We start from the raw sequence: 12020 nt of genomic DNA on the forward strand, positions 1-12020 counted from the left end.
AATCCAAGCAGAGAGCCGTTCAGCCGGAACCCCTAGTTCCTGGTTTCAGAGTGTCCCACCAGGCGGGGCCCCATGTTTTCCTGGCCACTCCACGGGAAAGGATCTTTGGGTAAAACCGGTGCCTTGCAGGGGTTCCTAAGTATCTGTGACAAAAGGGTAGGTGTGGTCGGGACAGGGCACAGGGCTGTTCTCAGGACCTACCTGGACAACTCTGTGATGCAAAGGGACAGACCCAGAGGAGGAAGCAGTGCTGGATTTTCCCCAGGTGTGGCCCCAGGTATAAAGAAGCACACAGCCGGGCTTCACCGGGTACAGCACTGGGACCGTCGCCAGGTGTAAAGCTGTTCCATGTCTACTGCCATGGCCACTGTCACTGCCACTGTGATGGTGAGCCTCGTGCCTTTCCCAGCTTCGTGATGACAGCCCATCACCCGCCTACCTGGAGGGGTGGATGCTGGGGCCTTCTCTCTAAGCCTGGGATGCCTTTAGGCTAAACCTGTTTGCCCACTGACAAAGGGAAATCTAACCCCATCTTTTCAGTGAGAACAGGCAACCTTGGGAGGAAGTGGGTGTTCTCCGGGCTTCCCCTAACCATACACCTGCCTTGCTCCACAGTGTCTCCTGCTTCTAGCCTGGTTGCCTACTGGGATGACCCACCAAGATCCCCCATCCTGGAGGAAACCCCAAAGCCATAAGACGACATTGCGGTGCTATTCGGCTGAGGAGCTCTCTCACGGGCAGGCTCCTCCGCACCTGCTAACTCGAAGTGCCAGGTGGGAGCAGGCCCTCCCTGTGGCCCTGGTGGCCAGTCTGGAGGCCACAGGCCGCAGGAGACAGCAAGAAGGACCTCTACCTGGAACACAGTGCCCCGTGCTGCGGCCAGAGGAGGTGCTGGAAGCTGACACCCACGAGCGCTCCATCTCACCGTGGAGATATCGGTGAGGGCGGATGGGGTCCCCGCTGGTGGGGTGGTGGGTGGCTCTATTCCCACTCCGCAGCCTCAGATCTCTGTCTGTTCAGTGTGCACACTCACCCCAACTTCTAAAAACACATTCCCCTGAGCAACTGAGGCTTGGGCCAAGTGAGACCATAGCCTCCACTAAAGCCTGCTTCTGTGTCCTCGGAGGCCACAGGAGAGGAGGGGGATGGGGGAGTGGGGTGCAGGTAACATCGTTTATCGAGCACCGACAGAACGCCAGCCTTCTTGGCGCCTGCACCTTTCTGTCTGTAGCATTCACGTTCTGAACTCTTCAGACTGCAAATTCCAGTGCAGCGCCAAAGAGGGAACAGGGATGCTGAGCCCACCGTGCGTGCTGCTTGCGAAAGCAAGCTCGGAGTGGCTCTGGGTCGAGCCAGAGTGAGCATTCTCATGGTTCCCTCCCCACAGCGTCGACACGGATGAGAACCGCTACCCGCAGAAGCTGGCAGTGGCGGAATGCTTGTGTCGGGGTTGCATCAACGCCAAGACGGGCCGCGAGACCGCTGCCCTGAACTCTGTGCAGCTGCTGCAGAGCCTGCTGGTGCTGAGACGACGGCCCTGCTCCCAAGACGGGGCCGCAGACCCTACACCAGGATCTTTCGCCTTCCACACTGAGTTCATCCGCGTGCCTGTCGGTTGCACCTGTGTTCTTCCCAGGTCTACCCAGTGACGACTTCCGTCGCGGTCCCACGGTGGTGCAACAGGATCCTTCCCGGACAGACATTCCAGGCACCTCCGCAGAGGACACCTTCTATTTATGTGTATTTATTGATTATTTATTGACTCAAGAGTGCAAGCGGAAGCTATACCCAGCCCTTGCCTGTGATCCATGGACACTGCCCGGATCCAGGATGCTGGTCTTCTCAGGATTGGGGAGGTCAGAAATCCCCATGGTCTGGAAGGACCATTTAGCTTGCCCCCTGCCGCCAATGGGGAAGCTGGGCGTGGTTTAACGCACACCAGGAAACTGAAGGCTGGAAGGTAGCCACAGGGCTGCAGTCAGTCTGGTCTACACAATGAGTCCCGGGGAAGCCAGACGGTGGGATGGACCTGCCTGAAGGAACCGGCTTCCTCTCCTTGAACCTGGGTCTGTGTCACCCCAGAGCTCCTGCCCGACGAAACCCTTCTGCTACCTGTTTTTAAACAATTATTTATTTTAACCGTTATTAAACTGACACAGTTCAGTGTCTCCTTCATTAACCCCTGCGAGTCTGGTTTTCTTCTCTCCTGGCCCTGTCCACCAAGTAGGGGCTCGGAGGGTAACTAAAGCCCCAAATTCCTTTCCTGAGGTCGAGTGGGTCCTGCAGTGGTGGGGAGGGGCTTGAACACCTGCCCGGCAGAGCCATCAGGCCTGGGTTTCTACCTTTCTATGGGAGGCAGCTACGGTCCCAGGCAGTCCTTCAAGCTCACATCGCGCCTCCTAGTCTTTGTTATTACTTTGACCATCTCTGCCTAAGGCTAACCCCTAGGAACGACCCCCTGCATCAAGACAGTCACTGCCACAACATACCTTTCCAACATGGACCTGCCAGGCCTTTTCCCCAATAGGGACCCAGGGCTGCAAAGCCAAGCTGGAGACCTAAACTCCCACTCACTCAGAGTCAGGAGCGGCCAGGGTAGCACCCTGTACCCTGGCTCCACTGGGTGAAGGGGACTGAGTACCAGCAGTTGTAGCACACAGTACTCAGGCTCCACTGGGTGAAGGGGACTGAGTATCAGCGGTGGTAGCACCCTGTACTCTGGCTCCACTGGGTGAAGGGGACTGAGTACCAGCAGTGGTAGCACCCTGTACTCAGGCTCCACTGGGTGAAGGGGACTGAGTATCAGCGGTGGTAGCACCCTGTACTCTGGCTCCACTGGGTGAAGGGGACTGAGTACCAGCAGTGGTAGCACCCTGCAGTGGTAGCACACCTGTACTCAGGCTTCACTGGGTAAAGGGGACTGAGTACCAGCAGTGGTAGCACCCTGTACTCTGGCTCCACTGGGTGAAGGGGACTGAGTACCAGCAGTGGTAGCACACAGTACTCTGGCTTCACTGGGTAAAGGGGACTGAGTACCAGCGGTGGTAGCACCCTGTACTCTGGCTCCACTGGGTGAAGGGGACTGAGTACCAGCAGTGGTAGCACCCTGTACTCAGGCTCCACTGGGTGAAGGGGACTGAGTACCAGCGGTGGTAGCACCCTGTACTCTGGCTCCACTGGGTGAAGGGGACTGAGTACCAGCAGTGGTAGCACCCTGTACTCTGGCTCCACTGGGTGAAAGGGACTGAGTACCAGCGGTGGTAGCACCCTGTACTCTGACTTCACTGGGTGAAGGGGACTGAGTACCAGCAGTGGTAGCACACAGTACTCTGGCTTCACTGGGTGAAGGGGACTGAGTACCAGCGGTTTCCACTATGCTTCTGGAAGAACCAGACCTGGACTAGGCTCAGCGGCCCCCTCGCAAACATAAGCCCACCCAGGGTCCACTGGGCAGCGGCCAGGCCTTCCATGACTGGTCTTTGGGTCGACAAACAGGACAGGGAGTGTGTTTGATGCACTGCTGGCCACAGTCCCTCCTCCAGCCTCACATGAAGAACTACTTGTCCATACCAGCTATTAACCATGTTTATTACAGTGGGCATCACCACCCTCTGGGAGCAACACCTCGGAAACTCAAGCAGGAGCCACTGAAGATCACACGACTTCATCTGTCACTGGAATTGGGTTAACCTGGGGTCCTCCAGCCGAGGCTGCCTCCTCTTCAGCCTCACTTGGCTTCTTGCGGACCTCCGCTGGTGGCCGGGGTGGGGGGTTGGTAGGCGGCTGCTTGATGGTGCCTCCAACCTGCGGCCGCTCCTTGGGTTTAGGCTCAATGGGAGTCCACTGCTCACCCCGGATGGCTGCCTGGGTCAGAGAAGGACTATGTGGGGACTCCAAGTGTACCTGGGTCTTAGTCCCATGATGGGTGTGGCTTCTATTAACTGACTGGCCCAAGGCCACATAATCAGGATCTGAGGCTACCTGATACCAAACCCATGCCAGGAGGGCCCTGCAGTTGAGGAAGCAGAGAGGCCCTGGGCTTTGTAACATTTCCAGAAGCACTTCCAGGCACGGATTCCATGACCCACAGAGCTTCTGCGTTCCCTCCAAAGGCTACCCACCTACGTTACAGCCTCGGTAAGGAGGCTGTCAAGGGCAAGCATCCAGGGCAAGCAGAGAACTTTCTGGAAATAGCACTGTTATCCCTCCTACCCCCACATTCCATGGTGGCCGGTTCTCTGAATCTGGGGGTGTCCGTTTAAATTTAGTATCTCACCCAGCAGCGGCGGTGCACACTTTTAAGCCCAGCACTTGGGTGGCAGAGGCAGGTGGATCTCTGTGACTTTGAGGCCGGCCTGGTCTACAGAGCGAGTTCCAGGACAGCCAAGGCTGTTACACAGAGAAACCCTGTCTCAAAAGGCCAGAATTGGGGTTGGGGATTTAGCTCAGTGATAGAGTGCTTGCCTAGCAAACGCAAGGCCCTGGGTTCGGTCCCCGGCTCCGAAAAAAAGAAAGAAAGAAAAAAAAAAAAAAGGCCAGAATTAATTAGGAGGTGGAAGCAGGAGGATCAGGAGTTCAAGGCCATCTTCAACTACACAGCCAGTTTGAAACTAGTCTGGGCTTCATGAGGCCTTGCTCTGTCTCTCGAAATAAAAATGAATGAATGAATGAATGAATGAATGAATGAATGAATGACAGACACTTCTATGTCATGAGCTCCTGGGAAGTCCACCTAACACACCCTAAACTCAGGCAGGTTTGGATGAACCACAGGCCCACGCCAAGGCTTGGAGGTATGACCTGGGCCAGCTACGCTGCCTCTCCAAGTTAGTCTTTTTATCCCCCTGCCCAATGGAGCCACAATACAGCTTCAACAGGGAAGTGCCCAGTATACACCGGAGGAGCGAGCTGATAGCCAAAAGCACCAAGGACATGAGGGTGGGCTACGGCAGGGAGGCTGACTATTGAGGACCTCCACTTACCAGCAGGTAGATCACACTGGCAATGGCCAAGCAGACGGTCCCTAGGATGGTGGCTAGCAGGAAGCCTGCAGGCACAGACAGCCTTGAGGTACGACAGGAGGAAGCAAACAGAGATCAGTCAGAGAGGTCTCAGAGGGAGATTCCATCCCCAGGGCCCCGGATGAACAGGGATCAGCTCTGCCCACATCCAGCTTGGGGTTGGTGTAAGCTGCTCTCTGTGGTGATGTGTCCTTTGATTCAAGCCTCAGACATCTTGTTGGGGAAAAGGCCTGAGGTGGAGTGTGGTCACATGGGTGTGTCCCAAAACTGCTGGTGTAACAGGCCCAGCGCAGGGCCTACAGCTCAGCTGCTATCAGGTTTGGGACCTTCTGCTCTCTCTAAAAGCTGAGCTTTTCTTTCTTCTATAAAGATTTTTATTTATTTTGTGTATGTGAGTACACTGTCACTGTCTTCAGACACCAGAAGCGGGCATCAGATGAGCCACTGTGTATCTGGAAGAGCAGTCAGTGCTCTTTTTTTTTTTTTTTTTTTTTTTTTTTTTTTTTTTTTCCCCAGAGCTGGGGACCGAACCCAGGGCCTTGCGCTTGCTAGGCAAGCACTCTACCACTGAGCTAAATCCCCAACCCCGCAGTCAGTGCTCTTAGCCACTGAACCATCTCTTCAGCCCGAGCTAAGCTTTTTCTATCTGGATAAACCTCAACGAAGAAGGGGGCTTGGGTGGACGATGTTACAGACCCATGAGGTGTTTTCTAGTCTCCTGTTCCCCGGGGGATGAGCAGAGGGACTCACAGTAAGTGGAGGACAGCCCGGACGTAGTAATTTCTGGTGAGGGGCCCGAACAGCTTCACCACAGCGGTCAGGTACTTCTGTCCACTAGACAGCGGGAAGACAGAAGATCAGAGTGTCAGCACCAACCGCACTCAGAATCCCTGCTCACTCCTTATCCACCCCCTTCCAGGGTTCTAGGTCCTTTTCCTCCTGGGCACATAAGGCCTTGGCTGGAAGCTCTGGACAAGTCAGTTGGCTCCGTGGGGGCGGGTCCCCAGGCAGGAGTGACTTACCACCGCTCCATGGTGGAGCCCTTTTTCCTCTTTCCCCGAGGGTACTCCAGCAGACAGATGAGCACTCCTGCAACACTGAGGTGAGGTTAAGGAAAGCCACGCTAGGGATAGGCCAGGGTGGTGTACTTCTGCCTACAGGTAAGTCGAGGCACAGCCCCTGCCCCATACCTACCCTCCACCCCATTCAGTTCTCAGGCTCTGTCTAGCAAGGTGGGGCGGAGGTGATGCACTCCAGTCCAAGCCTTGGGATCTTGGGCCTCAGCTCCATGTTTGCCCGAACTCCCCCCCGCCCCCGTGGCCTTTGGAAGTGGCTGTCCAGCCCTGGGCCATGGCTTCTAGAACTGCAGACAGGGCTGGCCCTGCTTCCGGAGGCTGTGGCCGAACAGCTTATGTGCAGTGCTCTGTAAACTCACATGCTAGTCCTGAAAGCGCTCTCATCACCTCACCCTCCCGGCCCCCAGTAGAAGGATACATAGAGTAAGCACCAAAGTACCACTGCGTGAAGCGTCCCGCAGTAGCCACGATGCCCCCTGTGATGAGGACTAAAGATGGAGGGTGGTGGTTAGGACTCGCCACCTGCTGCAGGAGTGAGCCAGCTTGACCTTGCCCCTGGGCTTGGGACCACCTCCAACTCTCTGCCTACTGGAGCAGGGCACTGCACGGCATGGGGTTCAGGGACAGAGAGGACACTCGGGGAGGTGGCCACAGCGAGCGGAGCTCCATTAGCTGCTGGTGCTACACTCGGGTTGGAATGTCAACTCTTCTCAGCTACGCTGTTACTTCCTGGTCCTTCTGTACGTAGTACATACTGAGTTCCATCCCCGTCGGGGGTACGGGGTGGGAGGTGGGTAATAGCGGGGCGCTGGTGGCACACACCTTCAGTCCCAGCACTCAGGAGGCAGAGGCAGGCAGATCTCTGTGAGTTCGAGGCCAGCCTGGTCTACAGAGGAACTTCCAGGATAGACAGAACAACAGAGAAATCCTGTTTGGGGGCGGTGGGAAGGGGGATGGGGGAAGGGGAGGGGGAGGGGCACATTCCTGCAGTATCGAGCTACCCTCACCCCCACTAATGTCTCGGCCAGCCCATCCAAGACTTCCTTACAGTAAAATACACACGAGTTAGGCTTGGTTCCCCCATGGGACCACACAACTCACAACTTCCCTCATTTCAGGAAGTTCTTGTATCTGTGTCTTTGGCTCAGATGACGTTGAAGTGACGCGCTCTATAAATCACCAGTGGCTCATGCTGGTTTTGCTGTCGCTACCGGATGGTCTGGAACTCCTGGTCTCCCTCCCCTGTGTGCTTGGGTTGCAGGCAGGGACCACCACACCCTGCTTCTTAACTTACTTTTAAAAATCGATCTCGTGTTCTAGTATATGAAATCAACCACGATTTACTGATGCGTTTCTCCCGTCTTTGGGATTTTGGGGGCTTCTGATCTAGGGCGATGGGTAGAGTGATGTGATCGTGCCTTTACACTTTTCTTGACCAATCGTAAGAGTGCATGGAAGGTATTTTGTGGAATTGGCAAGATGAGGGAGTGAGGAAAGGCACTTGCCACCACCAAGCCTGAAGACCCGAGTTCACCCCGACGGGATCCATCAGGAGAGAACCACTCCGTAAGTTGCCCTTTGACCTCCATAGGCTTACTATCTTAGCACCGTGGTGCACAACTATAATCGGAGTACTGGGGAGATAGAGGCAAGATGGTCAGAGTTCAAGGCTAACCCCATGAGTTTGAGAACAGCCTGGGCTACAAGTGATTGTGGCTCAAACGAACAAGCGAAGGCTAGAGAAGTGGCTAGGTTGGTGGGGTGCTTACCTAGCGTGCTCGAAGCTCTCAACGCAACCCCCAGGGCTGCATAAACTGGACATGGTGGACTGGCAGGTAACCTCAACACTGGAAGGTGGAGGCAGGAAGACGTGAGTTCAAGGCCAGCCTCCCTTACATAGTACGCGCCAGGACAGGCTGGGATACACGAGTCCCTGAAATCCTAGTACTTTGGAGATGGCTGTGAGAGGACCAGGAATTCAAAGTCATCTTCTGCTACAGAGTGAACCTGAGACCAGCCTGAAACCCTGTCTCAAAGCAAACGGATAAATAAAAGCTAGGAGTCTGTTGTAGGCTTCGGAAGACCGTGATGCACCTAGCGTGAGGAGCATCTGAAGATGTCGGTTACGAAAGAGCTGGAGAGATGGCTCAGTGTTTAAGAGAACAGCCTCCTCTTCCAATGTATTGTTTTCTTAGCTAGGTGTGGTCATGTCTGCAACCTCCACACCCCTGAGGCTAAGCTAGAAGGATCACAGATTCCAGGTCGATACTATTTCAAACAATAAGCAAAAATTAAAAAAACTTTTTTTTTCTTTCTATCCTAGAAGTTTGCAGTAAGTTTTACTCAGACTAAATATATGTGTGTGTGTGTATATATATATATATATATACACACATACATACATATATATATATATACACACACAACAGATAGATAGATAGATAGATAGATAGATAGATAGATAGATAGATAGATAGATGATAGATAGTCAGGATCTTTCAAAAGTATGGTGATGTCTTTCCTATTTTTCAATTTGAAATGCAGAGTCAAGTTCTTCTTTTCCCTGTCCTGACATTTGAAAATTAACTTCCCAAATCTTTAAGGCTACTTTATTGCAAGATTCTTCGTGGCCGTGGGTGGACTTCAGGAAGCTCAGTTTGGCTTTGGCTCCCGAACTTGTTTCTCGCCTGGCAGTTTCCGTTCTCTCTCACGCATCAGCCCAGCTCTGGATTCAGTTTCCCGCTGGCTACAACTCATCCACTGGTCACCTCTGCACAGAGGATCCCGTAGCTGAAACTCCGCAGGATCTCACCGGAGGAGAGCTATTATTTCCTCATATCTGATTACTACTACCCTGTCTCCTGGCATCTATGATCGACCTGAGAACTCTAGCCTGGTACTAGCCCGTGACGTTTCCTTTCTTTGTCTAATTTCACTTTAATGGGTCTGGGAAGGGATTTTTTTTTCCTATTCATTCTGGGGGTGGGGGAGGAGACTTCTTTTTCTCTTCTGCCTAAAGTCTTATCATCTCTGGGTAATGCTTGCATAGCCTCCGGCCCTCCCCCACGCTGTGGAACTCAGCATCTCACATGGTCACTCTGCTTGTACAATGTATGACACAATTTCTGTGTAGAAAGCCCCGTGTCCGTGTGGTTCCTCTCATCTCCCTTCTGTTTCCTTCTTCGGGGCGGTGTGTCTGCAGGTCATCCACTACACCAAGACCTGATCTGCGTGCGTCTGTAGAATCCCCATTCTCAAACCCAGTTGGCTATTTATCTCCTTTGACATCCAAAGAACACTTTTCCCCCTTTCCAGGGAGACCAGTACCCTTGCCTTGTGGGTGTCGACTCCTCACAGGGTTCACTTCCTCAAACACTGAGCGTGAACTCATGGCAACAGGGTGTGTATTCCACAGCAGCCCCCTGGGCTGACTTGAGGTCTCTAGCTTTTGCATCCACGGTGGAGGCAGCCTCACTCTAACACCTTCCACAGGCCCAGGTCTCGGGCTTTGACTGCTCATGCCTGACCCCTAGCAGCATCGGCTCTTTGCAGCTGGAGGGACTGATGGCCTATGGGAATCTTGCTAGGGTGGCGACTCCCACCTTCTCCAGCACAGAGACCCTGGAGCAGCCTCAGGGAAAGTTGGAACACTGTCCCGGGTATCCCCAGGGATCCCTCTATCTTCAAATCGTATTGGTGTGTCTCTATGCATGGTCTGTAGCTGGACTACATATTAACCTTCCTGTTTCGCTGGTCAGCATTAAGGGTGCGTTCTGCAGCAGAGAAGGGTGCTTTGTTACACATTCACTCGGCCTGCTACCCACAGTCCTTAGGGTGTCATGTCCTCACTGTGAGCAGGGGTTAAGAGCACCGGCTGCTCTCACAGAGGACCTGAGTGAGGTTCTCAGCACCCACGTCTCAGGCAGTTCGGAACCCCGTGTAACACCAGCTCCAGGGAATCCAACACCCTCTTCTAGACTTTGTCTCCAAGCGCCTCACTTACGAACATGGCCAGACATACAGACACACACATAATCTGTGTGAGAAAATAAAATGTTCAAAACAAAACAAAAAAGTGTGCTCCTGTTGATTGGGACCTAGACAGTTCAGAACCTTCCCGGGACAGTTGTACTTTCCAGTAAAAGAGAAAAGCCAGGGGAAGTCACACTTGGTGGAGAAAGTGGCCGTGACCTGTGACTTCTCGAGCTCTCCTGAGCACCACAGGAGACTTGTGTCAGCCTGGACTCTGAACAATGGGCTGAGGCAGTTCGCAGAGACCTTGCACACGCATGAGGACAGGAGGCACTGAGAGGCTAGCTCTGCACAGGAGTAGCCCCCGCCCGGTCTTCCCACCCCAGCTTGTGTCTGTCACCTCTACTTCCTGGAGGGAACTTTTGAAAGTGTCGGTAGTGTTCACAGTACAAACCACCACTGACAGGAGTCTGGGAAGGGGAAAGAAGGGAGATAACATGCCCACCATTCTCAAAAGGTTTCAGTTTCAAGACCTCCGGTCCCGGCATGGGAGCTTCCGGCTGGACTGAGACGATTTCTCTATTACCTCCCCTGTGCGCTACTCCCGGGTGAGTGGAGGTGGGTCTGGGCCATGATCCTGCCCCTGCAGGTCTTTCCTGGCTACCTTCAGCTTTGAAGCATTTCTGCAGTTTCCTCTGTCTCAGGCCTGATGCCTTGGTCTGGTCTATTCGGTTCCTTTCCTGGTACAGTGAAGCCCAGGGGTCCCACTGCCCCTTAGCAGACCTCTCAGACAATCCGGACTGTTCAAGCCACGGCCAGTGTCATCCTGACTAAAAGCTAGTGTCAACTCGGCAGGACATCAGGGCTAAGATCACTGAGTGATGCCGAGACTCTTGTGAAATAGTTTCTGCGCACACTCAGCTTGTGGGATGGAGCCCTCTGCTCCTCTAGGATGAGCTCGGTTCCTATCCCAGGCAGCTCCAGGAGAAACCAGAGCCCTAGTGACCCCAGGGCCAGAGTCCCAACTCCAGGCCAAGTGGGCTGTGCGCATTAGAGGGTCTTCCGGGGGTTTTCCTAACCCGGCGGGAAACCACCGGGTGAATGCCTCTTCCCCAGCGGCAAGCAACTTCCTCCTCTGAGGTCCCAGCACGGACCGAACAGGGTGCAGGGCGGGGTCGTCTCTAGAACAGGCGGCCGAGCTCGGCCTGCAGCAGCCACCACCCGTCCTGAGCCCCAGGCCCCGGTAGGTCGCTCCGAGGCTCCCTGCTTGGAGGTGCGCAGAACCAGCCCATCCTGCTTCCCCCGCGGTGCCCCAGAGGTCCTGAGCGACCCCTCCACCCGCAGCCCACTTCACTCACTCAGGCCAGACGCCAGCGCCTGTTCGTTGGCCCACATGGCCCACTCGATCTGCCCCATGGTGAGGACCCAGCACACGCAGCCGCCCGGTCCAACTCTGCAGCCCACTCCGCAAGTCCTCTCTGATCAGCCCGCCCCCTGCTCAGGCCCCGCCCTTTCGGGCTGTGTGCCCCAGAGGCCTCCTCTGCACCTTCCCTTTGAGCCTTGGTGGGTGGGACAGTCTCCCCACTGGCGTTTCTCTTCAGCTGGAATGTACGAGGGCTGCTTAGGACTGCTTGTGACTTGTGACCAGTATCCCCAGGACCACGGGAGTACGGCATTTCACCCATCTGCTCCCATGGCTATCGGATAAAGGCAGCTCCCTAAAAGGGGGATGAGGTTACTTCCGACCCACTGTGAGCTGGGGCAGGTGTGTCCCGGGTCACATGACTAAGGGGTGGGGCTGGGGGACCATGGTGTGCAAGGCTGGGAAAACCCAGAAAGCAGGGGACAGAAGACTAGGGCTCTATTGTCTTCCCTCTGGCCTAGACCAGCTCCAGCAGCTGTTCCGTGTATGTTGGGGTATGGCTTAGGGTGACAAGGAGGTAGGAGACTC

At 54.7% G+C, this 12020-nt stretch overlaps 2 protein-coding genes across 2 annotated transcripts; one reads left to right on the top strand and one right to left on the bottom strand.

Annotated features, from left to right (window-relative positions):
* The first annotated feature begins 360 nt into the window (after nucleotides 1–360).
* Nucleotides 361–1654, top strand: Il17c (interleukin 17C). Its single transcript, XM_032888179.1, has 3 exons — nucleotides 361–387; nucleotides 616–938; nucleotides 1388–1654. Exons 1-3 carry the CDS (start codon nucleotides 361–363, stop codon nucleotides 1647–1649), a joined length of 612 nt encoding a protein of 203 aa, XP_032744070.1. The 3' UTR covers nucleotides 1650–1654.
* A 1913-nt stretch (nucleotides 1655–3567) lies between these two features.
* LOC116886509 (cytochrome b-245 light chain) lies at nucleotides 3568–11572 on the bottom strand. Its single transcript, XM_032888017.1, has 6 exons — nucleotides 11428–11572; nucleotides 6516–6585; nucleotides 6044–6118; nucleotides 5772–5855; nucleotides 4983–5064; nucleotides 3568–3864 (listed from the first exon to the last, which is right to left on the bottom strand). The coding sequence occupies exons 1-6, from the start codon at nucleotides 11483–11485 to the stop codon at nucleotides 3655–3657; spliced, it is 579 nt and encodes a 192-aa protein (XP_032743908.1). The 5' UTR covers nucleotides 11486–11572; the 3' UTR covers nucleotides 3568–3654.
* Between the last annotated feature and the right edge of the window lie 448 nt (nucleotides 11573–12020).

The sequence above is a fragment of the Rattus rattus genome, chromosome 17, assembly GCF_011064425.1.
Source record: "Rattus rattus isolate New Zealand chromosome 17, Rrattus_CSIRO_v1, whole genome shotgun sequence".
NCBI classification, from domain to species: domain Eukaryota; kingdom Metazoa; phylum Chordata; class Mammalia; order Rodentia; family Muridae; genus Rattus; species Rattus rattus.